Genomic DNA, 25,579 nt, shown 5'->3' with positions numbered 1-25,579 from the left:
TCCCACGAGCCAGTTTTTCCGCTCGTGGGAAAAAACGCCTCCGCCTCCCATTGAAATCAATGGGAGGTATTTTCGGCCATTTTTTTGCGCGTTTTCCGACGCGGTTTCTGCATCAAAAAACGTGTAAAAAAAACTCTGTGTGAACTGGCCCTTAGACAGCTGGCTACTCTGACATGCAATATGTTGCTTAGGGCATCCTATAGATTAGTGGTCCCCAACCTTTTTTGAACCAAGGGCCAGTTTCATGCAAGAATTTTTTTCCAGGGACCAGCGGGAGGGGTGTTGCGGTTCGGGGGGTTAGGGTCAGATCACACCTTGCGTAAACAGCGCAGATTTTCCACAACGTAATTTGTTGCGGAAAATCTGCAGCATAATACAGTAGCCGCAAAGTGGATGAGATAGAACAAATCTCATCCCCACGTTGTGTAAATAGTAAATGGAAGAACCGCTCAGAAATTGACACACGGTGCAGTTTTATTCCGCAGCATGTCAATTGTATTTGCGTAGACGCTGCTGATTTGATGCAGGTTTTCCCAATTGAATTCAATGGGGAAGTAAAACCCACAACAAATAGCAGCTGTTGCGTTTATTGTGCAAAAACACAACTAAGGAAAAAAATAAAAAACAAAAAAATGTATACTTACCCAGAAGTCCGTGTTCTTCCTCCAGGCCGGCCTCCTGGGATGGCGTTTCATCCCATGTGACCGCTGCAGCGGCGGTCACATGGGAAGAAACATTATCCCAGGAGGCCGGCCTGGATGACGTTAGGGGGCCGGCCTCCTTGGATGAAGTTTCATCCCATGTGACCGCCGCTGCAGCTAATCACAGGCTGCAGCGGTCTCCCGGGATGAATCGTCATCCCAGGAAGCCAGCTAAAGGCTCAGCAGTTTTCCAGAGTGGACATTCCGGGCGAAAAACTGCACCAGTTTGGTGCGGTTTTTCGCCCAAAATTCCCTGCAGCCACTGGGCAGATACCAGATACCGTGGCCCAGTACCAAATGATTGGTGATGATGAACGTTGGTTGGGGGATCACTGCTATAGATGACCTAAGTAAATTTAAAGGGACCTTATTGGCTACTGCAGCTTTCATTTATTCCACTGTAGGTTAAGACATTAAATCTGAGCTCTGATTGGTTGCTATCGGCAACAAGGCCAGGTTTTCTGTTACAGTTTTGATAAATGAGGTGGAGGCATTTGGTTGGTTGATATTGGAATATTTGGAAGAGGCTCTTTTATGTCTTTTGTAGTGTCAGAGAAATTAAAGACAGAGTCATTGTGGGATCAGGATGTGGAAGAAGGATAACATCAAGAAGCAGCACATGAGCACATCAGGCCAGGGTAGAGCAATAATACAAGCCCAAGGTTTCAGACATAAGAGGGGGTTGACCGAAATGTGTCCGATTCTAGAGAATACAGTAGGTGGTGCTGGCTTGAAAACTCTGTGAAATCGCAGGCAATGGGGTTAAGCTCATGACTAAATTATGTTGAGCACGAAGGCTCCTAAATACCCCTAAAAGGGTATGTGGCACTGAGAGAAATGCTTGGGGGAAAGAAATGGGGGATGTAGGATGTGCCCAGGATCAGATTCTAAATGCAACGAGCAGCAATTGAGAACAGGGAGGTGAAGTGAAGAATCTGCCATGAGATAAGGACGTAACAACAGACAATGGTCTCCAGGACATCCTAAGAAGAGCCACTTATGGGGAGAAACTAGCCAGGATTGCTTATAGTCAAGGGATGGTTAAAGTGCACAAACCCCTCAATGCAGAGGGAAACATGGCATTTCCTGTATAAAAGAGAAAGAGCAGGGAAGAGAACACTAGCCTCTACAGGACACACAGGGTATCACGCTGTGCCACAATAGCACAGCATAACATAACAGCAAAATGAAACTGGATGGATGCATGCTAATCTAAAGGTGCAGAGATACATTTCTAAAAGAAATAAAAAACACAGGTTGTCATAAAAAAGGAAGAGATCAAGAGCAGACAAGTGTACTAAAAAGGCATGAAGTGGGCACAGTAATAGCTGTCAAGTGTCCAGCACCTTGCAGCTCAGGTGTGGGCAACAACAACAACAAAAAACACCGTAACCCACAGGGATACTGACATCCACTGCTATGAGCACTAAATATACTCATAGCAGTTGCCACTTCTTGCCCCCCTCGAAGAAGTGATGGGAAATAGAGTGGAAGTCTGATCCAGCAGAGGGTATTTTTGAATGAACCTGTGTGCCTGATAGATATATAGAAAAAAACATTTAAAGAGTACCTGTCATCTCTCCTAACATGTCTATTTTTGTAAATAATTGTATTCCCCATGAAATAACAATTCTGGAACCTCATCGCGCCACTTGCATCATTGAAAGGCGCTGATTGACAGGGCAAGTCATTCTGCCCTGCCAATCAGCGCCATTCATAGACGCAAGTGGCGCAAAGAAGTAATCGCGCTGCTTGAGTCACTGAAAGGTGCTGAATGGCAGGGTACGGAAGGTACACGGCCAGTAATTGCCTATAGCGCAGGAGGGGGTGGCGGCGGCTGGTTTCAGTGGCGCCGCTGCCGCCTCAGAGAGGCAGCAGGCCACCACAATGGACGGTGCTGCCCTGGCGCCTTCACTCTTAGGCTGGGTTCACACGACCTATTTTCAGACGTAAATGAGGCGTATTATGCCTCGTTTTACATCTGAAAATACGGCTCCAATACGTCGGTAAACATCTGCCCATTCATTTGAATGGGTTTGCCAACGTACTGTGCCGACGACCTGTCATTTACGCGTCGTCGTTTGACAGCTGTCAAACGACGACGCGTAAAATGACTGCCTCGTCAAAGAAGTGCAAGACACTTCTTTGAAACTTAATTTGAGCCGTTTTTCATTGAATTCAATGAAGAACAGCTCAAGATTACGGGCGTCAAAGACGCCTCGCAAAATGCGAGGAGGAGCATTTACGTCTGAAACGACGGAGCTGTTTTCTCCTGAAAACAGTCTGTAATTTCAGACGTAAAAGCCAGTTATCGTGTGCACATACCCTTAGTTGCGCCCGGGCCACATGCCCCGCCTGCCTTTCTAGCTACGCCCCTGTAATATGTAAGCATAGACACAATGCTACACTATACTCCCCATGGACATTGCGGTCGTACGCAGAAAACTTTCTTTAGAAAACATACATTTGTGTAACTCAGCTGAAAAGTATATTTTTTTCCCTTGTAAAGCTTTAAAAAGGTCCACTGTGAAGTGGAAATGATTGCTTACTGGATGTAATGCCTCTTGTTCTGTGCCCTAATTTAAATTAGTTCCTAGTCACAGAAGATGCTGCGGCTGCTTTTTATCCTTCACAGCCAGATGATATAAAACTTCAGCTGATCACTTGTAACTTCCATCTCGCCTTATTAAGGCACTAAACACGTCTTGGGTTACTGAAATTGCTTTCAACCTTGCACTTATCATATGTTCTTCAACATATGCATTATACAGCAGTTTAACGATGTAATATGCTGGCACAAACAAAAGTATTGCAGTAGACACAAGCATTTATTCTATTAGCTTGCACTAATTCACTGACCCATGAAGATCTGTTCACCACTTTAATAATGACAATGGAAAATACCCGCAGATAATTCAGACATAATGGCCTTTACTATTTATTAATAGGTTTTGTCTACACGGAATACAAAAAACATTAATTTATGTAAAGCTGGACATTTTATTATAAAAGTCAACACATACATAAGTTAGCACAATGACTTAAACCTGTAAAGTATGAGTGTCTGTGTAGGGGTTGTAGCGACCGATGTGGCCCTGTATAGGAGACAAGGGTCTGTTGGTAAATAAAAAGGGTATTTCAGTTCCAGCAAATAAAGTTTATTGTTAGTATGATGAAAAATGTTCTAATATATTTTCTGTATCAATTCCCCACCGTTTTAAGATCTCTGCTTGCTGTCATTCAATAAGAGCTTTCATTAATTAACTCCCACAGGATAAAAATCTGTCCTCGTCCGTCATTGACTGACAGACAGGTGCTCAGATCTTTACAGTACAGTTATCAGAGCGGTGTCTTGTAACGAACCATGCACCTGAGTGCCCATCACATGACCAGGACTGATTTTTATCCCCTAGAAGTTTTTGAAAACTGTGAGGAATTGATACAAAGGGAAACCCCTTTAATTTCTTAGCTGGTATTGACCGTCTCTCTATATTTTAAAGAATCTGACTGGTGTATGCATGTGGGGAAGAGGTTACAATCAAACGCCCTTGTTTGACTCCCTTAGGCCCTGTTCACACTGAGTTTTTTTCAGGCAGAAAATTCTGCCTGGAAAAATCAGCTCCGTTTTTTTTTAAGTGGTTTTGCACCACAAGCGGTTTTTGGCACGTTATTCTACGAGTTTTTCGCCGCTAATTTTGAAGCTTTTTAGACGCTTTTCTTTTTTACCTCTTTTTTCAACAGGCAAAGGGAAAAAAAATAGCAGTTTTTGCGATAAAACACGTCAAAAAACGCTGCGGCCGTTCGCTGTTTTTTCAGTCTCCCATTGATTTCAATGGGGTTCTTGAGGCGTAAAATGCCTCAAGATAGGGCATGTCGCTTCTTTTTCCTGCAAGCGTTTTCTTCCGCTCGCGGGAAAAATCCGCCTCCACCTCCCATTGAAATCAATAAAAGGCAATTTCAGCCATCTTTTGCCACGGTTTTCGCTGCAAAAAACAAGTAAAAAAAACTCTGTGTGAACAGGGCCCTACTCTCTCTCTCTCAGCTCTCTGTATAAAGCCACCTAGAAGTGATCTTCCCTGACAACAGGTGACAAGATCACACTCGCGTGTAGTCAGAAGCTACAGGAATGGCCAGTAATAACTGCTCTGTAAGCAATCTGTAATGCAATAACCAGCGGTCACTTCTGCCACGCTGATTAGGAAGGTAGTGTAAGCAGCGGCTGCTGGTCCTGGTTCTGCAGGAATAAGTAGCAGCGTGGAGGAGGAAAGTGGCTGACTTTGGTGTGGGTGTACTGTGACTGGATATGATATGAGAGCGAAGGCTGGTACTGTTATGGAATTGGTACTGGGCATTTTGGCTGGCTGTGGTTGGCTCTAATATGAGATTTGTGACTGACACTTTTATGGGGGCTCTGACTATGGTTGGCAATGTTATGAAGACAGTAATTGACTGTGGTTGCCAAGTGTCTGTGTGTGAGTGTAGATAATGGTGTGTAGATCTGAGTTTACACCTGTGAATGCCCTTTGACAGAATCCTGTGGAGAGGCGTAGCTATAGGGGGTGCTGAGGTAGCAGTCGCATCTAGGTCATGGTGTGTGTGGGGGCCCAAAGCCCCATATTCCACATAAGAAGATACCAGGATTATAAATGGCACATTTTAGGTGGGGAGCCCTGTTATAGACTTTGCATTGGGGCCCAGGAGCTTCAACTTACGCCTCTGATCTGGTGTTTTCCATGGACATGCTGAATTGTAAAATATACATGGAAAAATACAAATTGAGTACTTACAGGGTAGATAATCTGAAACAGGACAAGAAAATCAATGTGTAGCCCCTAAATATGATAACATTGCTCCTATTAAATAATTTTTTCTTAATTAAGATTATCTAGTTTTAAAAAACCTATTTTCATATACCCTATTACAGGATTCTGAGTTAATAGAGATAGGTCATCTGCTCAGAATCCTAGATTTTTGGCCACAGTGGAGTGCGTTGCAAAGAGTGTATCTTGCTCTGAATAACCTGTCCTGTCCAGCATTACACAGACAACACAGCACTGTGTAATTCACTGCAGGAAAATGTAACACTCAGGACCCATGCACACGGCCGTAATTTTGATCCGCAATTACGGACCGAAATTGCGGATCAAAGTACGGACCCATTCAATTCTATTGCCCACGGACACCTTCCCGTATATTTATGAGAAGGTGTCCGGGCCGCAGAAATGAGCCACAAAAAATAGAACATGTCCTATTTTTTGATTTTACGGACCGTGCACCCAAACTGAGAGCAGGGCCCGCAAATTCGGGTGACTCTCCACGGCCAGCCGTAGCTGTAATCACGGATGGAGATTACGGCTACGGCCGTGTGTCGGGGCCTTCCTGCCAGGTATTCCAGGCTTTTTAACAAACGGTCCAAAAATAGATATATTATCCACCACTTCCACCCCCATGACTACTTGTGCCTAACCGTACTGGAAAGTGAAAAAGCAATGGCATTGGTCTCAGTGATCATGTGACTGGTCACATGTTCACTGGGATGCCGTTAGTGGAAGACTGATTTAACTAGACCCAACAGGGACCTAACAGTGACAATAGTCATTATAACAGGGCTGATTTCCCCTGTAATTGGGGCTGCTCTGCAGAAAAAATAAAATAAAGTCCCCCAAAGGTCTTTTCTGACCTTTGAGGGACAAGCCATAATAATTAAAAAAATATATAAGTAAAAATAAATTAAATAAAAATGACACATAAAATTCCCAACCCCAAAAAAGTTCCCAACACCAATCATTGTTGTAACATTAGCCATGACCAGTTTACCCTAAAATAGACAAGTAATATATAAAAATTTACAGGAGACAAATAAAAGGGCTATTTTTGGGTAAAACTATATTATTAACAGAAAAAAATAGCTGAAACATAAAAATGCTTTTTTTTTTTAAACTATTATTTTCAAACTATACGCCTAAAAATTCTAAAATGACAAAAAGGATGTGTATAAAAATGATGAAAAAAAAACCTGCATTGCTTATGAAAAAAACATTGCAAATATCACATCGCTAGTCCAACAAATAAAAAATTATAGCAGTTTAACTAATGCGTGCTAAAAATGGCTAAACGGTGTCTGGTCCTGAAGGTTCCAAACAGCCTGGTTCTGAACCGGTTAAAACAAAAAATAAAGAAATAAATAAAAAAGAAATGTGTTTCATGCAAACGTAGTAAAACATAAAAAGACAATATAAATTACTGGTAGGTATCGTCCCAAAGAATAAAGTATCATATTATTTATACTGCCCGGTGAATGCCATAAAAACAAATCCCAAAAACAAAGATTAAATTGCTTTTTTTTCCATATATTATATGTGCCCCATATATGCCATTAAAAAATAAAGGAAACTTTTCCACAGATATGATTGGGCACTGTGTTGGCCTATTTACATATGGTTTTTTTTCCGGGGGGGGGGGGGTTCTAGGGTTTCGTGTACTCTTCCTCTGTTAAGGACAAAAAATAAACTTAATAAAATATAAATATTCTTCTACTACGACACTTTCTACTACATGATGAAAGGACAAACTAAATTAATCATGGGTCTTTTCCTTTACAAAGTTAATGTTATTTCAACAAGTCTGTAGAAACGCAGAAGAGAATTTATATTTATTTACAGCTAATATGAAATTATCAATCCAAAACTCAAATTTAATGCTTGAAGGGAAGTTCATTCCGTTGAGCTATGCACTTAAATTAGTAGTCGACAGTCATTCTGTTTCTTTTTTTTTTTTTTACAACAGATTGCGGTACTGAATTTACATGAAACATTAACATTTAATCTGTATCACCACCACAAATTTTACTTGAGTAAATCACAGAGATTATACAATGGACATTCACGGTGTTTCATTAAGGGATACTGTGGTATAAAGAGATTAACCTAATCCCTAGTATATGAGTAAACAAGTCAGAGAAGTTCAATTATGGTTTTGAAAAACTGCAGGCTTTAAAATCAAGTCACAATGTGTCCTACACACCCGCATTTCTGGGCAAAATTTTAGGAAAGACCTGAAACAGCCTACAAAGAATAAATATCTGAGTGGGATTTTATTTTTAGTTTTAAATGGGGATAGCCTGGTTGAAACAGTTAGGTTAACAAGGAATGCCTTGACAAATGTGGCATATATGGGTAAATGGGCTCATGCTTCACTATGTATTTGTTTGTGCTGTAAAGAGTGTCCCACATAAACGATGCCAGCAGACTACCCCCTGATAAACAGTGCCAGCAGACTGCCCCCTGATAAACAGGCTCGCTGTGTTCGGCTGTTTCCATAACTTCTATTCACTTCTATGGTAGCAACTGAAACATTCGAGCACAGCGAGCTTGGCTGTTTCCGTAATTCGCGGCCACCTCTTCATTGATTCTCCGCCTGAATGCAGCGGCGTGCATCCATGCAGGTACTAATGGGCTGCCAGGCATAATACGCAGTGTATTATATAGGCAATCAAATAATTGTATGTACAAGTCCCCTAGTGAGACTAAGAAAAGAAAAAAAAAATGTACAGAAGAAAAAATGTCCAGAAAAAAAAAAAATATCCAAACGAAAAAATTAAATTGTTTAAAAGGTATTGATATTGGCGCAACTGCATTGAGCCACACTATAAATTAACTGGTTGCCAACACAGGACGAGAATACTTCAGCCTTTATAAACTTTTATGGACTTTGGCATATGAACTGTGGTGGTATTTCTCTGTGAAGCTCGCTATTATATTGGTTTGTTTTTTTTGCTTTCCCTGTTCATTTGCTTGTTTCTTTGTTTGGTAATCAATATTATTGTGACAGAATAGTGGCAATGGAAGTACCGATACCGTTCAACTTTATTGCAGTGCAAAAAGTAAAAAGTGGTTATCGAGCATTCAAAACTTGCAGCATACAAACAAAGCTAACTGCTGGCCCATTTGGGTACAAACTAAACAAGAGGTTTCTTCACCTATGAAGGAGTATAGTGTTCCTTGGATCAGGCTTTTCACACTATCCTTGTGTTGATTCTCAAGCTCTGGCAATGGACTGCATTCACTGCAGCTCTAAATAGCCCAGGGGGCGCACCTGTACAGATTTAGGCTAGGGGAAAGAGCAGGGAGGGAATGGCAAGACCCTCTACCAATCCTACCTGACATTCCATAGAAATCCAGGCCTGGACAACAGACTTAAAGAGGCTCTGTCGCCACATTATAAGTGCCCTATCTCCTATATAAGGAGATCGGCGCTATAATGTAGGTGACAGTAATGCTTTTTATTTAATAAAACGATCTGTTTTCCCCAAATTTATTAGCGATTTTAGATTTATGCTAATGAGTTTCTTAATGCCCAAGTGGGCGTATTTTTACTTTAGACCAAGTGGGCGTTGTACAGAGGAGTGTATGATGCTGACCAATCAGCGTCATGCACTCCTCTCCATTGATTTAGGCAGCGCATAGGGATCCTTTTAGATCATTATGTGCTGTCTTATACTAACACATTAACGATACTGAAGTGTTTAGACAGTGAATATACATTCCACGGGTTGTCTATTCACAAACTCTGCACTTCGTTACTGTTTCTGTGGTAGTTACAGCAGAGCAAAGCGTAATCCCGCGAGATTACGCTGTAAATGACAGGTTACAGCGAGATTACGCTTTGCTCTGCTGTAACTACCACAGAAACAGTAACGAAGAGAATAGATTGTGAATAGACATTCCGTGGAATGTCTATTCACTGTCTAAACACTTCAGTATTGTTAATGTGTAAGTATAAGGGTATGTTCACACGGCCAAATTTCAGACGTATACGAGGCGTATTATGCCTCGTTTTACGTCTGAAAATACGGCTCCAATACGTCGGCAAACATCTGCCCATTCATTTGAATGGGTTTGCCGACGTACTCTGCAGACGACCTGTTATTTACGCGTCGTCGTTTGACAGCTGTCAAACGACGACGCGTAAAAATACAGCCTCGTCAAAAGAAGTGCAGGACACTTCTTTGGACGTTTTTGGATCTGTTTTCTCATAGACTCCAATGAAAACAGCTCCAAAAACGGACGTAAAAAACGCCGCGAAAACGGCGCGAAAAACGCCGCGAAAAATGCGAGTTGGTAAAAAAACGTCTGAAAAGCAGGGTCTGTTTTCCCTTGAAAACAGCTCTGGATTTTCAGACGTTTTTGTTGACTACGTGTGAACATACCCTGAGACAGCACATAAGGATCTAAAAGGATCCCTATGTGCTGCCTAAATGAATGGAGAGGAGTGCATGACGCTGATTGGTCAGCGTCATACACTCCCCTGTAGAACGCCCACTTGGTCTAAAGTAAAAATACGCCCACTTGGGCATTAAGCAACTCATTAGAATAAATCTAAAATCGCTAATAAAGTGGTGAAAATAGATCGTTTTTTAAAATATAAAGCACTGCTGTCATCTACATTATAGCGCCGATCTCCTTATATAGGAGATAGGCCACTTATAATGTGGTGACAGAGCCTCTTTAACAAAAGCCTCAGTAAACTAAGTTTTGCTGAGAAACCCAACTTTCCTGGATTTCTTATCTCACTAATCAGGGGTTTTCCCATAATCAATATTCATATGCATGCATGGCCAATGCTCCATTTATTTAAATGGGGCTACCGAAGATAGCACTCAGCAGTAGCGTCGCTAGCCCGGGCACCGAAGGCCCAGGCCCCGTCATTGTCCCGTGATGTCATTGTCTCGGTGTCTCACGGCCTTCAGGACTGAGGAGACTGAGACTCTGCAGCTTTGTTCGTCGTGGCAACGGGTCTAGGTGAGTATAAGGTTTTGTTTTCTAACTGGTCTACTGGGGGGCACCAACTACAAGGGGGGCGTTTTGCACCATCTACAAGGGGAGGGCTGTGTGGCACCATCTACAAGGGGAGGGCTTTGCGGCACCATCTACATGGAAGGCTGTTCGGCACCATCTACAAGGGGGGGCTGTGCAGCACCATCTACAAGTGGGGAGCTGTGCAGCACCATCTACAAGGGGTGGGCTATGCGGCACCATCTACAAGGGGGGGTGCGGCACGATCTACGAGGGGGGGCGGTGCGGCAGCATCTACGAGGGGGTTGCGGCACCATCTACGAGGGGGCGCGATGCGGCACCAGCTACGAGGGGGGATGGTGAGGCACCATCTACAGGGGGGTTGTGTGGCACCATCTACAGGGGGGGCTGTGCAGTGCTATTTACAAGGGGGGCCTGTGTGGCACTATCTACAAGAGGGTGTGTGTGGCACTATCTATCTTCTGTATGCAGAATACAGAGCAGCTGTATCTCAAAAAGTAAATACAATTAGTTTTTATTAAAAATTATTAAGTATCACCAAACACACTGACTGACATTTTTATTAAAAAATAAATTAAAAATCCCTTTCAAAGGTTTACATAGCCTTTAAGATCACCACCTACATCAATATCTACTTCTTACCAGACTTGAAGAGTCATATGTGACTTGAACAGTGGCTATATACAGTATGCGTTTGGATATAAATTTACAGGCACATAAACATTTTACACAAACACATATCAATAAAATAAAGATTAGCCCTTGTTTACCAGGTACCTATCGAATGCTTCCTAATATTATAACATACAGTGAAGGAAATAAGTATTTGATCCCTTGCTGATTTTGTAAGTTTGCCCACTGTCAAAGACATGAACAGTGTAGAATTTTTAGGCTAGGTTAATTTTACCAGTGAGAGATAGATTATATATAAAAAAATAAATAAAAAATCACATAGTCAAAATTATATATATTTATTTGCATTGTGCACAGAGAAATAAGTATTTGATCCCTTTGGCAAACAAGACTTAATACTTGGTGGCAAAACCCTTGTTGGCAAGCACAGCAGTCAGAAGTTTTTTGTAGTTGATGATGAGGTTTGCACACATGTTAGATGGAATTTTGGCCCACTCCTCTTTGCAGATCATCTGTAAATCATTAAGATTTCGAGGCTGTCGCTTGGCAACTCGGATCTTCAGCTCCCTCCATAAGTGTTCGATGGGATTAAGGTCTGGAGACTGGCTAGGCCACTCCATGACCTTAATGTGCTTCTTTTTGAGCCACTCCTTTGTTGCCTTGGCTGTATGTTTCGGGTCATTGTCGTCCTGGAAGACCCAGCCACGAGCCATTTTTAATGTCCTGGTGGAGGGAAGGAAGTTGTCACTCAGGATTTGACGGTACATGGCTCCATCCATTCTCCCATTGATGCGGTGAAGTAGTCCTGTGCCCTTAGCAGAGAAACACCCCCAAAACATAATGTTTCCACCTCCATGCTTGACCAGTGGGGACGGTGTTCTTTGGGTCATAGGCAGCATTTCTCTTCCTCCAAAACACGGCGAGTTGAGTTAATGCCAAAGAGATCAATTTTAGTCTCATCTGACCACAGCACCTTCTCCCAATCACTCTCAGAATCATCCAGATGTTCATTTGAAAACTTCAGACGGGCCTGTACATGTGCCTTCTTGAGCAGGGGGACCTTGCGGGCACTGCAGGATTTTAATCCATTACGGCGTAATGTGTTACCAATGGTTTTCTTGGTGACTGTGGTCCCAGCTGCCTTGAGATCATTAACAAGTTCCCCCCGTGTAGTTTTCGGCTGAGCTCTCACCTTCCTCAGGATCAAGGATACCCCACGAGGTGAGATTTTGCATGGAGCCCCAGATCGATGTCGATTGACAGTCATTTTGTATGTCTTCCATTTTCTTACTATTGCACCAACAGTTGTCTCCTTCTCACCCAGCGTCTTACTTATGGTTTTGTAGCCCATTCCAGCCTTGTGCAGGTCTATGATCTTGTCCCTGACATCCTTAGAAAGCTCTTTGGTCTTGCCCATCTTGTAGAGGTTAGAGTCAGACTGATTAATTGAGTCTGTGGACAGGAGTCTTTTATACAGGTGACCATGTAAGACAGCTGTCTTTAATGCAGGCACCAAGTTGATTTGGAGCGTGTAACTGGTCTGGAGGAGGCTGAACTCTTAATGGTTGGTAGGGGATCAAATACTTATTTCTCTGTGCACAATGCAAATAAATATATATAATTTTGACAATGTGATTTTCTGTTTTTTTTTTATATAATCTATCTCTCACTGGTAAAATTAACCTAGCCTAAAAATTCTAGACTGTTCATGTCTTTGGCAGTGGTCAAACTTACAAAATCAGCAAGGGATCAAATACTTATTTCCTTCACTGTATACCTTTATTGTAAATAACTATAAGCATACAAATGAAGATTTAGCAGCATTTTCCCCTGAGGACGCCACTACGGTGGTGAGACATGTCGGGGGGGGGGGGCTCTTTTCTTTTTAAAATTCAATTTGTTCTGACAATTCTAAGTCCCTTTTCAAGCGGACTGCAGCCGCAAATTATAGTTGTTTCATACAGGCATTGCGGTCATCAGAGATGGTGGTTTGACTCTGCACTCAGATAGTATGGACTACAGAGCAATAGTTTACATTGCGCTTTTAATCTTCATTTGTATGCTTATAGTTATTTACAATAAAGGTATATGTTATATTATTAGTAAGCATTCAATAGGTACCTGGGAAACAAGGGCTAATCTTTTTGCCTTTGGCAATATTGAGGTGTTTTTGTGTGTATCTCAGCCCACCAGTTACTTGGGTTCTCCGTTTTGTTTTTTGTACAAACATTTTACCTCACAGAAATCAGAAGAGGACATGTCATCAGAATCTCTCAGTAGTGCAGCCTCAGGCTTTGGGCCTGGATCTCAACATATATTTGTTAAATATATATAAAAATAAAAAAAATACTTTGGCTTTTTTTTTATAAAAATTAACCCCTTGCAACAAAATTACTAAATGTTATATACACGGTGATATATTTTACTTACTTGTTGATTCCATGAGATTTCAGTGTCTGTTAGCTGTTGTTTCTCGCCCAGTAAGTCACTGTGGAGTTTCCTACCGTCCTCAATCTGTTTGTCAGTGGTCAACAAGTCTGAAGAGTACTTTTCCCATGTTTTCTCTGAGTTGCTTAAATTATCGCTGTTCATATTTTGAAAGACATATTCCAGGTTAATACAGATTATCCATTATAACCAGGGATTAAATATTAAAACAATCATGAAAACAACAGCAGATAGGGGAAATTTGGGGTTGGGGCTAAAGCGGGACACATACCCATGAGGAAGAAAATTGTGTGCGGCGCTTTGCTCATCCCTTGCTTTTAACCTCTCCAGTAAACCGGAGCTCCAGGTGTTTTCAGAGTCTAGCAACGTCCCTAAACCGATCAAGCATTCACTCCATAAAGATGTCGTGTGGAGGACCAGCAGGTAAACAAACAACTCCTCACTGCATCTGCACCACTGAAATCAATGCCGGGTCCAAATTTTATATATTAAGAATAAGGCGACACGTAGTCGCTGCTGGACGGCCGAGATGCGGAAGAAAACCGCACACACACACACGTGGATTTACTGCAAATTGACAAGATTTTCAAATTGATTGTTAATGGCCACCCAGTTATGCAGGTAAATAGAATTTACCCACAAAACCACATGGCCATTAACAATCAATATGAACACCCCACTGATTCACAGTAAAATCGCATGTCGAGGAGTTTGAGGGCATCCCAGTCCCGTGCCAGGGAGACTCATTTAACATCACTTATATGAATCTGCCCACCACTGTGGGGGAAGAGGTGGCAGGAGATAAAGAGCTTTTACCAGGTAAATTATACTACTTTTCTTTATGCAGGATTGCATTCTACATTAAAAATGCAGAATAAAGATTATCTCCAGGGCAGGAACTGAACTCCACTTTCAGGTCTTTATGAGGATATCGGCTCTCACCTGCAGTATTGCAGATTCTTCTTTATATCGCCTAGTTTGGCCGCCATGTTCTTTCTCTCTTGGTTAGCTTCTGAGGTAACTTTCTCAAAACTCATCTGGGAAGCTTTCCGCTTTACTTCTGCCTCATTTAGTAATATGGTTGCCTTAAAGAGTAATTAACAATAGGAGTTAAAGTTTGACAGAAAATAACATTGTTAACATAATGGATCCTTAAAAGAAATAGCAACAGGCAGCAGAAAAGTAATCAAATTACACATGAATTTCTAGGAGATTGTATGGTTTGTATATGCTTGGAGAACTACTACCCATCTATACAGAACTGGTTTAAATCGCAAACAGATCATATAATTAATAAGGACTAATAAATTATTTGTGAAATAATCCCCAAAAAATGCTAAATCTCAGCAGCAAGTAATCAATAAGTAATGCCATCCTCTGGTGAACCCCTGTCATGTCTGATCCTTACTAGTAATTCTGAATCTGCCATGTTCTGATCCAAACTTGTGCTCCATGCGTCAAAAAAAAGAGCTACTGGGCATATTAAAGTGTTAAAGTTCTGTTCTAGGTTTACATTAATGCTCTTTAAACTCACAATGAAAATGTATAAATGTACTTTTTGTACGGTTATTTAAATGTTTGTGCCGTTTGGAATTACCAGGCTGCATGTTATCGGATGATACTGTCACGTAATACCATCACGGGGCCCATGATCCTGGTCTCAGGCAGCTACATTGGCAAGTATCAAGGGGCTCATCCTCACTAAAGATTCACTATTAGCTGTGCTATGTACCAGCAATTCTGAATGCATAGTTAGCCTCAAGAGAGAAAAGGAATGATTTGCATGGTGCTGCCCACCACCCCACATCCTAAAATGTTTCAAATAACTTCTATTTTATGATGGCAATGTTGTAATTCGGTCTTTCACTAGACCACTTTCTGGTTGCTTTCTTCACCCTACCACATAATCTTACTGGTTATTCTGCCTAGTTGCTCCCAAGTACTACTTGGCAAAGTCAAGGTTTCCCTATACAGAACTGATGAGGACTAAAAAGACTGAAATAGCTGTATACATGTTGTAATACAATGGCTTTGTACTTGCAGGTCGTATCGGCGCTACACACCAGTGGTTCTGATTTGCATGGCTCTGCCAATAATCCTACAATGCTGCATATACATTTCATTTTACTATGTCAATGATGTATTTTTCAGTCTTAGGCTATGTTCACACGGAGTATTTTGGGGAGGAATATCTGCCTCAAAATTACGTTTGGAACTTTGAGGCAGATATTCGTCTCCCTGCACGCCGATTTTTGCGGCGATTATTGCGGCGTTTTTCGCCCGCGGCCATTAAGCGCCGCGGGCATAAAACAGCGAGAAATACGCTTTCTCCTGCCTCCCATTGAAGTCAATGGGAGGTCAGAGGCGGAAGCGCCCGAAGATAGGGCATGTCGCTTCTTTTTCCCGCGAGGCAGTTTTACTGCTCGCGGGAAAAAGACGCCGACGCCTCCCATTGAAATCAATGGGAGGCGTTCTCGGACCGTTATTGCCGAGTTTTGCGACGTGGTTTCCGCGTCAAAAAACTCGGCAAAATACCCCATGTGAACATAGCCTTACAGTAGAAGGCTTTTCGATTCTTTTTATCAATCCACATCATGATCTTACTGGTTATCCTGTCCAGTCGTTACCTAAGCACCACTCGGCAGTCTTGGTATCCCTATGTTGCTCTGATAAGCCAGAGATTGCTATATACATGTTGGAATGAAACATCTCTGTAGTTTTAGGCTGTACCTGCGCTATACACCAGCCGTTCTAAATGTATAGTAAGCTGGGAGAAAATAGTTGCCATTGTTTTGGGGATCTGCAATGACAAGAATAATTCCTGTTTTAAGAAGCCAAGGATGTTTTATAATGTTTACTGATCCAGTCTGTAATTGTGACATAAATTAAAGATATTAGGGCAGATGTACTAATGTGCCTGCAGCACGTGTGTCGTAAATTGCGCCAAAATCAAACCAGATGTTTACGCCTCTCTAGAGAGTTTTTCATTTATTTTTTTAAAAATGGACGTGGCTTAACTGCAAAGGGAGCTTGGCTCAAATGCGCCATTGCGCGGCAAAAAAGCGGACGAAAAATTCTGCTTCAAAAGAAGCCAAGCCACAGGTGGTATAAGAAGGAGAAAAGTATATAGCAGGTCAATTAAGATGCACCAAATTCATCATACAGCATGCACTTTAGTTTACAATGTCTAAATCTTAGGCCCCCTGCACATGGCTGCAGTCGTAATCACGGTACGTGATTACCGGCATGGACGGCCACGGACAGTCACCCGCATTTGCAGGCCGGGCTCCCATTATAAAGTATAGGAGCACAGTCCGTAAAATAAAAATAAAATAGGACATGTCCTATTATTTGCGGATGCTTTCTACGGCCCGGACACCTTCCCGTAAATATACAGGAAGGTGTCCGTGGGCAATAGAAATGAATGGATCCGTACTTTGATCCGCAATTGCATTAGTACATCTGCCCCAATGCTTTTGGATTTTTAGTAGATGATTTATTTTGCCGCTTTTATTTTACTTTTTTAATTAGAAGCTTTTATTGGCTAATCAAAAATAATGATATCTGCTTGGACTCGATGACAACTACAGTCGTGTGATTGTGTCGCAATGTTGGAATAAAATGTCTAAGGCCTCATGCACACTTCCGTTGGCTGTCGTATGGCCATTAATGACGGATCCAAGAAACACGGACCACACACGGGTCGCTTCCATGTGCAGTCCGTTGTTTCACGGATCAAATCAATGAAAAGGCCAAGACTGTTGCGTCAAAGACAGACAGGAGTAGGACCTGTCCTATTTTTGACGGAACGGCCGCACTATTGCAGTGTATCAAGATCACTACTATAGTTTTAGAACGCAGTACTTTGCTAAATCACAGTATCAGGGGAATTTATTTTGAATAGATCAATACTGTGGCGAACCCATAATAAGGGTAGGTCGTGCCACTGCTATGGGGCCCGTGGTGGGATGGCGCCCTGAACTGAAATGCTCTCCCTGCCTTTCTTTACACAATCATAGAGTTAAATGATACAATTCTGGCTGCCTTGCCACCATTAGGAGCAGAAAGTATGGACGTGTATACAGCTATATGCAGTAACCTGCTCCTAATGACTGCAAGAAGTCAGAATTATATCATTTAACTCTATGGCTGTGTGAAGAGGAGCATTTCAGAGCATGGCACCATCCCATGGGCCCCATTATGACCTGCCCTTATGATACGCCACTGTATTGATTTCACTAGTCAACTTGCCCTTTTTTCTCCTGGCGCTGATATCTCTTGACAGTCATTAGCTTCTGGGAATTGTTTAACTATACAGAGGAGTCAGCGACAGACCGCTCCAACTTAACAGACTCCTTAACTTTGTCGTGGGACACTTAACTGTCTTTCTGGGGTTCTGGGTTCTATTTTTTGGAGAGATTCCAAGAAAACGTAAGGGTAGGATTAATATTGTGTAGTCATGTCATCACATACAGAATATAGAATAAGAAAAGCAAACTGTTATAGTATTTTTGTTATGGTTGCATAGCAGGAATATATGCAATAGTCAGGGGCAATGATAGATAGATAGATAGATAGATAGATAGATAGATAGATAGATAGATAGATAGATAGATAGATAGATAGATAGATAGATAGATAGATAGATAGATAGATAGATAGATAGATAGAACAAGTTGTATTTTTCTTCCCTTTCTTGGAGAATGGGGTCCATTTTGAGGTTTGCTATGTGGCCCTATGATTTTAATGTACACCCTAGATCGATACATATTTTATTATTATAAAGAACAGCTGCTGCACAGAAACCGTAAAGAGAAATTTATAATTTAAATTATTAGGACTTACTTCAGCTTGCGCCTGCTTTATCCTGCTCATGGCATCACCCTCAAGATGAAGTTTATCGTCCAGCAGAGGGCGGTGTTTCTTAATAAAGTCCATTTTCTCTACAAGTCTTGTTTTCACTGCCTCAGTCTTTGCCATTTTATCCAATGCTTTTTCCAGTTCTTGCTTTTTACATAAGATATGCCATTGCAGTTCAGAAAAATCCTGAGCACAGCCATCATATTCTGCTCACAGAAAAGTGGAATGATTATTACATACAGCACTGAAAACCATTCTACTCCTCCTTCTTTATTTAATAATAAAACAGCTTTAGAAATTTGCAATTACACATTTGTTGAAGCATTGCATTTTATAAGACACTTTTTTTTGTCTACGGATGGAATACCGCCTCATAACCTTCAACTGTAATTGTTTCAGCTTCCCTTGATAGCTAGGGTAGCATTTACATTTCCCACTTTAGATATTTATGGCATCTAAACAAAATATGCCATAAATCTATAATAGGTGAGGGTACGACATCTGGCACACCTATCAGGAGAATGGGTAACCCAAGGAGGCAGCCATGTCCAGGAGGAGACGTTTTGCAGCTCTCTCCACTGAAGTCTAAGGCCTCATGCACACGTGAGTGATTACGACACGGACGGCCCGAGAAGTGTCACTTGCAGGTCGTCCGCAATCACGGACCGTGCACACAAGAGTGCATTGAGTTTAAGGAGCCTGGACTGCAAATGCCGCCCATAAGGCCCCATACACACGAACGTGCTTTTGCGGCCGCAATTCCCCCAAAAATCCACGGTCCGTGCATGGCCCAGGAGCCTGGACCGCAGAAAGAACGGACATGTCTTATTACAGCCGTGTTCTGCGGTCCAGGCTCATAGCAAATAATGGACGCGGCCATGTGCACGGCCCGCAATTTGCGGGCGGCTCGAGGGTGACACTCCACTGACCCGAAAATCACGGCCGTGCACATGGCTACCGTCGTGTGCATGAGGCCTTAAATGACATGTCCTATTTTATTTGCGGTCCGGGCCCCGGGCAATGCACAGACCGTGGAAAGCACGGTCGTGTGCATTGGCCTATAAGATATAATGTGCCCTATACTAGCAGTTCGGCATTTAGTATAGTCTGAAGACGTAAATGTACGGTCATGTACATGGGGGTAAGGCCTTATTTACACAAACGTGTGCGTTTTGTGCGCGTTGCAGTTCCATGTCATCAGTGTTTGGTGCGTGGCTGCGTGATTTTCGCGCATACGGCATCCTTATGACACGCGGTTATGAGGTTTAGAAAATGAAGTGAAGGTGGTTTTATTTTTCCCTTCATTTCTTGAACATCTGTTGCGCGAATCACGCGCAGCACACGGAAGTGCGTGATTTTCACGCACCCATTGACTTTAATGGGTGCGTGATGCGCAAAAAACAAAGTATAGGACATGCAGTGAGTTTCACGCTGCGTGAAAAACACGGAATGTCTGAATGGCCCCATTGACTTACATAGGTCCGTGCGGCGTGCGTGATTTTCACGCGCGTATCATGAACGTGAAACACGTTCATGTAAATAAGGCCTTAGGGTTTATTTACGGTCAGGTCAATTCGCAGTTTACTGCTATTGCAATCGCAGCATCCATACGTGATTTTACCGTACTGTGTGAATACAATCCTAGGGAATTACGGCAACAACTGAGCAAGCATCAAGGGCACACTTTATAAAAATGTACATTTCTTAATGAGAACCTGTTGGGCTCTATTCACAAGATGCAGTGAAATCGCTGTTTATTGCCTCGATTACTGTGAAATCATGGCTTTTTACTGCAATTTTGCAGCAATCAAAATAAATTAACCGCAATTTGACCGCACCATGTGAATACATCCTTAGGGAACAATTGATTGTTAGATGTCCAGCAGCTTAGAGCACCGCTGATAACATGATCGCCAGGGGTTTCAGCTGCCAGACCGCAGCAATTGAATGGGCTTCTCCTCGTGGCAAATTCACTTCAATGCCAATGTGTAACATTCAACACAAAAATCCCATAAGGCATGTTCAAATATTTAAAGCCCCGACACATGCAAGACACAAATAAAAGAATGTACGAAGCTTATTTTTAGCAATGCTATAGCTAAAATAAAAATATAACATAAGCTCTTGCAATAATCCGATTCTATTTCGTTATCAAGCATTAATAAAATCGCCATTAACTTATTATAAAATGAAGCATGTTTGTTTCACTTCACTAAAGCAAAGCTAAATATAGCAAACGACGGTATCGAGGCACAATTTAATAATTAAATAACAACAGCCGACAAAGATAAAACGGTTTACAAAGGCATTTAACTCAATGTAATCAATTTATCAAGATGTTCTAATTTGTTCCAGCAATATTTCTTACGTTATTCCCCTATATTTGTATATGTACATCATAGTAAAATGGAGCATGCAAATCAGCATTAATAAGTGTCATTTAGTAAATGAGCTCAATGGAGCAGTTACACGGAGACGTAACCTGCTTCCTAATGAGCATCCCAATGGAATCATGAAAAAGAGCAGACACTTGACACAAGAAATATAACAAAGCTCAAAGGACTAAACCATAAAAGCCAAAACGTATTATTATGATATTTTTATCTGTTTAAAGGTCATCGACACCCAAAACAAAATCACTTTGGATGATGTCTGGTATGTATTCCAAATGAATACCCCTGAGCCTTGGCTTTCATAGATACCTAATTAAATGACTTGGAAAACTGAGCAACAGATAAGCATTTTGGTACAGCTATCCTTTAAGGCTGGATTCACACACAGGGGGAGTTATTGAGAGGTTTATGCCTGATTTACCTAAAAAAACGTGTGCCTTTTTACCCTTTTTAGCCACTCTCGCAACTTTTTAAAATAAATAAATTCAAGCAGGGCTTAGTGGAACGGGGTAGGGACACCTGCGGCCCAACACAATTATTATAATTTGGTGTAAATTATAGAGAAATTTATACGCCCACACTTAGATGGCGAAAATTTCGCTTTCTGGCACACGGACAGCGCAAAATGCATCAAATTTAAATTAAAAGCAGGCTTCAGTCTAAGACTGGCGTAAGAAACGTTTTTCTTTGTAAATATGGGCCACAGCATTTTGCTGTGTTTTTTTTGTGATGTTTTCGTTGGACATTTTCACAGCGTTTTTTTGTTTTTTTTTAGGTCAAATACAGTTTTGAAAAGTTTACATACACTGGCATAAATGTCTGATAGATGCGGGTCCCACACCTGTCTGTACATAATCAGCAATCTATTTACACACTTAAGGAGATGTCCATCTGCCCATTACTGACAGCTATGTCCAGTAAACAAGTTTATTAAAAGAAAGTTGCAACGGTTAGGCTGGATTCACACAAGCATGTTCGGTCCGTAAAGGACGGAACGTATTTCGGCCGCAAGTCCCGGACTGAACACACTGCAGGGAGCCGGGCTCCTAGCATCATAGTTATGTATCACGCTAGGAGTCCCTGCCTCGCTGCGGGACAACTGTCCCGTACTGTAATCATGTTTTCAGTACGGGACAGTAGTTCCACGGAGAGGCAGGGACTCCTAGCGTCGTACATAACTATGATGCTAGGAGCCCGGCTCCCTGCAGTGTGTTCGGTCCAGGACTTGCGACCGAAATACGTTCCGTCCTTTACGGACCAAACATGCTTATCTGTGATCATCCTAGCCTTAAGTGGCAGGAAGCCTGTTCCTCCCTGTGCGTCAGTAATGTGTATGGAGGGGCTGGCATTAGATAAGCCAGCCCCCTTCTCCTTCGCGGTTGGGTGACAGCTACCCCCTGTCTAGCCTACAGGCGCCCTCCTCCTGCACTCCTTAGCCCTGTGTAGTTCTCGTATCACTGCAGTGCTATCTCCCTTCGCCCATTGAAAGTCAATCCGGAACTTTTGCCTTCCCGGGTAAAACATACATCTCCCAGCCCTGATTGGGCTGCGGGGCATTTAGGTAAAAAAAAAATTAAGACATATCGCTTACACTGGAAGAAGATACATCCGGGCTGGCACTCAGCAGGGTAAAGGAGATAGCACTGCAGTGATACTAGCACTACACAGAGCTAAGAAGAGGTGGAGGAGGTGGAGAAGAAAATGCACCTGCAGGCTAGACAGGGAGGTACCATCATCTAGCCATTAAAGAGAAGACCCCCCCCCCCCCAACACACAAGGAGGGGGAAAAAGCTCCCTGCCACCTGAGGCTGTGACGACATGTCACAGCTAACAGGAGGAGCTCCACTTCCCGGACCATGCGACAAGGAATTGAAATCTGGCCATCTCAAGGAAAATAGATGTTATTGTACCTTTCTGAACAGCTTCAGGAAAGTTATATAGTTTCCATTGGGAGAAAACATCAATTTGTGTGATCAGACGTTGTTTTCTTTCCTTCTCTAGCTTAAAAGCCTCTTCTGCTTCTTGACGGTCTGCTTCCAACCTCCAGATCAACTGAACTACTTCTGAGATGACCGCTTTGGTGTCCACTCTCATAGTTGAATCTCTACCTTGCTCTGGGAAATCTGAAGAAGGTAAAAGTTTATAAGGAAATTTCTTTTACTCAGTGTTTTCCTAACACATTTACAGGCTGTAAATCTATTTCAATAATGAAAATATACCAATATGAAAAAGCTGTAAATTTATCTGGCTTAATTGTTCCTGATCTGTGTAGAAAACTTAATATAAAAGGTGTTATCTGCTTATGAATGTAAATGCTTGAGATATAGAGTGTCCCCCACTTGGTATCCCTTTTTATTAGCCAAAGGGGAGAGCTGCCACAAAGACAGACACTTCCTCTGGAAGAATCTCCGATTTCAATGGGCCCCATGTACTGGCTCATTCCACCTGCAAAATGAGGACTCACACTGTTTTTGCCAAGTGAGAACCATATTTTAACTGTGCGTTTAATCGTCAGCTCATCATTGCTTCTCAAGCTGAGGGACTGGCCCCTCCAGTGAGGTCCCCCCCCTAGTTTTTGGTGAGGCCTAGCTGGGGAGGCAGTTTTCACAGAAGTGTTCATAATCTGCAGTCTTTCCCTGGTGGCACCAATCTCTGGTTTAGCAACATAATTTACTCTTTTTATACTTATTTTTATATTATACTGGGTTCATGAGACAAATGAAAGGTAAATTAATCAGTATTCATTTTGACATGAGCTTTGACCATGGATGGAAAAGCCCAGGCAGCATGTCCTGACTGGTTAGGTCCCAGCAAAAAAAGATTGGGAAGTACTGGTCCAAAACAACCCCTTTGTTTAAGTGGATTGTGATATAAGTGGAGTTATTAAACCGGATTGTGTTGCTTTGTTCCCGTGTGTGATACTGTGTGAGATAACTGAATTAGAGTGCTTACAAATAGAAGATAGCAAAAACTGACACAATTTAAAAACCTTTTTTTCTTTGCAGCTTCTTTCCTGCTGAGCAGCCGACAAGAGGGAGCGGTTAATTGCTCTCAGGTTATATACAGTAACCAGCAGGACTCACTCTGAGCTTGCTCTCTTTGGGGTTAGCTGGATTATGTGGCTTGTGATATAAGTGGAGTTATTAAACTGGAGTTAAAAAGAGGAGTTAAAGTCCCTGTAAGTACTCTTCTTTTTCTTTAACAATTGTTCACCTTTTTTTGTAACTGGGATAATGAATAGTAAGATTGGAGGTTTTCTTCAGTGCACAGTCTGCCATATGTATGCACAACTGGAGCAGGAGTTCCAGGGTGAATACCTCTGTGGCAGATGTGACCATATTGTTCACCTGGAAGCTCGCATTAGAGATCTGGAGGCGCAAAATGCAACACTGAGGGTGATAGACAATCTTGAGCGGAGCATGCTGCTCACTGAGCAAGCAGTTAGTGGGATAGACCTGAAGGGTGAAGACATGGGTCAGATGGATCAGGCAAGTAGCTGGGTTAATGTAGTTAGGGGCAGTAGAAAGGGGTCCAAGAAAAGGAAGGCCAATCCTGTTTCTGATATTCCAAGCAAAATTGCCAAGTTGGGTGATGATGCAAGGGTGTTGGTCTCAGAAATGGCAGCCCTAGCGGATACTGATTTCCCTAGCAGCCAGGAGAACAGCCCAGCTAGTAGTCGGCAGGATGGTAATGCAGGTAAGGCAAGACAATTAGTAGTTGTAGGGGATTCTATAATCAGGAAGACGGATAGAATAATTTGTCGCTAAAACCGCCTCAACCGAATGCTTTGCTGTCTCCCTGGTGCCAGGGTTCGGCATGTGGTGGAACGGGTGGATAAATTACTGGGATGGGCTGGTGATGATCCAGCTGTCGTGGTCCATGTGAGTACCAACGATAGAATACATGGTAGGTGGAGGAGACTTAAGAATAATTTTAAAGAACTAGGCTACAAGCTGAAGGGATGGACTTCCAAGGTAGTATTCTCAGGAATACTGCCTGTGCCATGCGCATCACAGGAAAGACAGCGGGAGCTCAGGGAGTTAAATGCATGGCTTAAGTCTTGGTGTAGAGGAGAAGGCTTTGGGTTCCTAGAGCACTGGGCTGACTTTTCATTGGGGTACAAACTGAATTCTGCAGATAATTTGCACCTAAATGGAAGGGGGTCCGCTGTGCTGGGGGAGAGAATTCTAGCTGGGGTGGCAGAATATTTGAACTAGGGCTGAGGAGGGAGGCCAATGTAGAAAAAAAAGGGGTTGTTAGGTTAGAGAGGGGTCAGACTATATTGGTGGGGGGGGGGAGAAACATGATAAGGAGATCCTTTTGTTACAAAACAGCAATGAAAATAAACTGCCCAAATAATCGTATTTCTGACACTGAAAGTGAAAAATTGGAAGGCAAGTTAAAGTGTATGTTCACAAATGGCAGAAGTCTAGCAAGCAAAATGGAGGAGCTGGAGGCCTTGTTACTGGAGGAACATATTGACATAGTTGGTGTTGCTAAAACATGGCTAGACTCTTCACATGACTGGGCTGTAAATCTACAGGGTTTTACACAGTTTCGGAGAGACAGGACAAATAGGAAAGGCAGTGGTGTATGTCTGTATGTGACAAGTGATATGAAGGAGAGTGTGAAAGAGACAATAGTGGGTGAGGAGGTTGAAACCTTGTAAGTGGAATTACAAAGGGAGGCAAACACTGAAAAAATTACTTTTGGTGTAATCTATAGCCCC

The 25,579-nt window shown here is 42.2% G+C and overlaps 1 protein-coding gene across 2 annotated transcripts in view; it reads right to left on the bottom strand.

The window, feature by feature from the left end:
- CCDC178 (coiled-coil domain containing 178) overlaps positions 1-25,579 on the bottom strand; it is a 425,544-nt gene that overhangs the window by 346,846 nt on the left and 53,119 nt on the right. For both annotated transcript variants that reach the window (XM_075826302.1, XM_075826301.1), the window contains exons 6-9: positions 22,761-22,973; positions 18,443-18,663; positions 14,540-14,682; positions 13,580-13,733 (exon numbers count right to left, since the gene is read on the bottom strand). In XM_075826302.1, coding sequence (XP_075682417.1) covers positions 13,580-13,733; positions 14,540-14,682; positions 18,443-18,663; positions 22,761-22,973 — 731 coding nt within the window. The remainder of the gene's footprint in view (positions 1-13,579; positions 13,734-14,539; positions 14,683-18,442; positions 18,664-22,760; positions 22,974-25,579) is intronic.

This window comes from Rhinoderma darwinii, chromosome 5 (assembly GCF_050947455.1).
Source record: "Rhinoderma darwinii isolate aRhiDar2 chromosome 5, aRhiDar2.hap1, whole genome shotgun sequence".
Taxonomy (NCBI): Eukaryota; Metazoa; Chordata; class Amphibia; order Anura; family Rhinodermatidae; genus Rhinoderma; species Rhinoderma darwinii.
The sequence above is the reverse complement of the archived record's forward strand: the minus strand, read 5'-3'. Positions and strand labels throughout refer to the sequence as shown.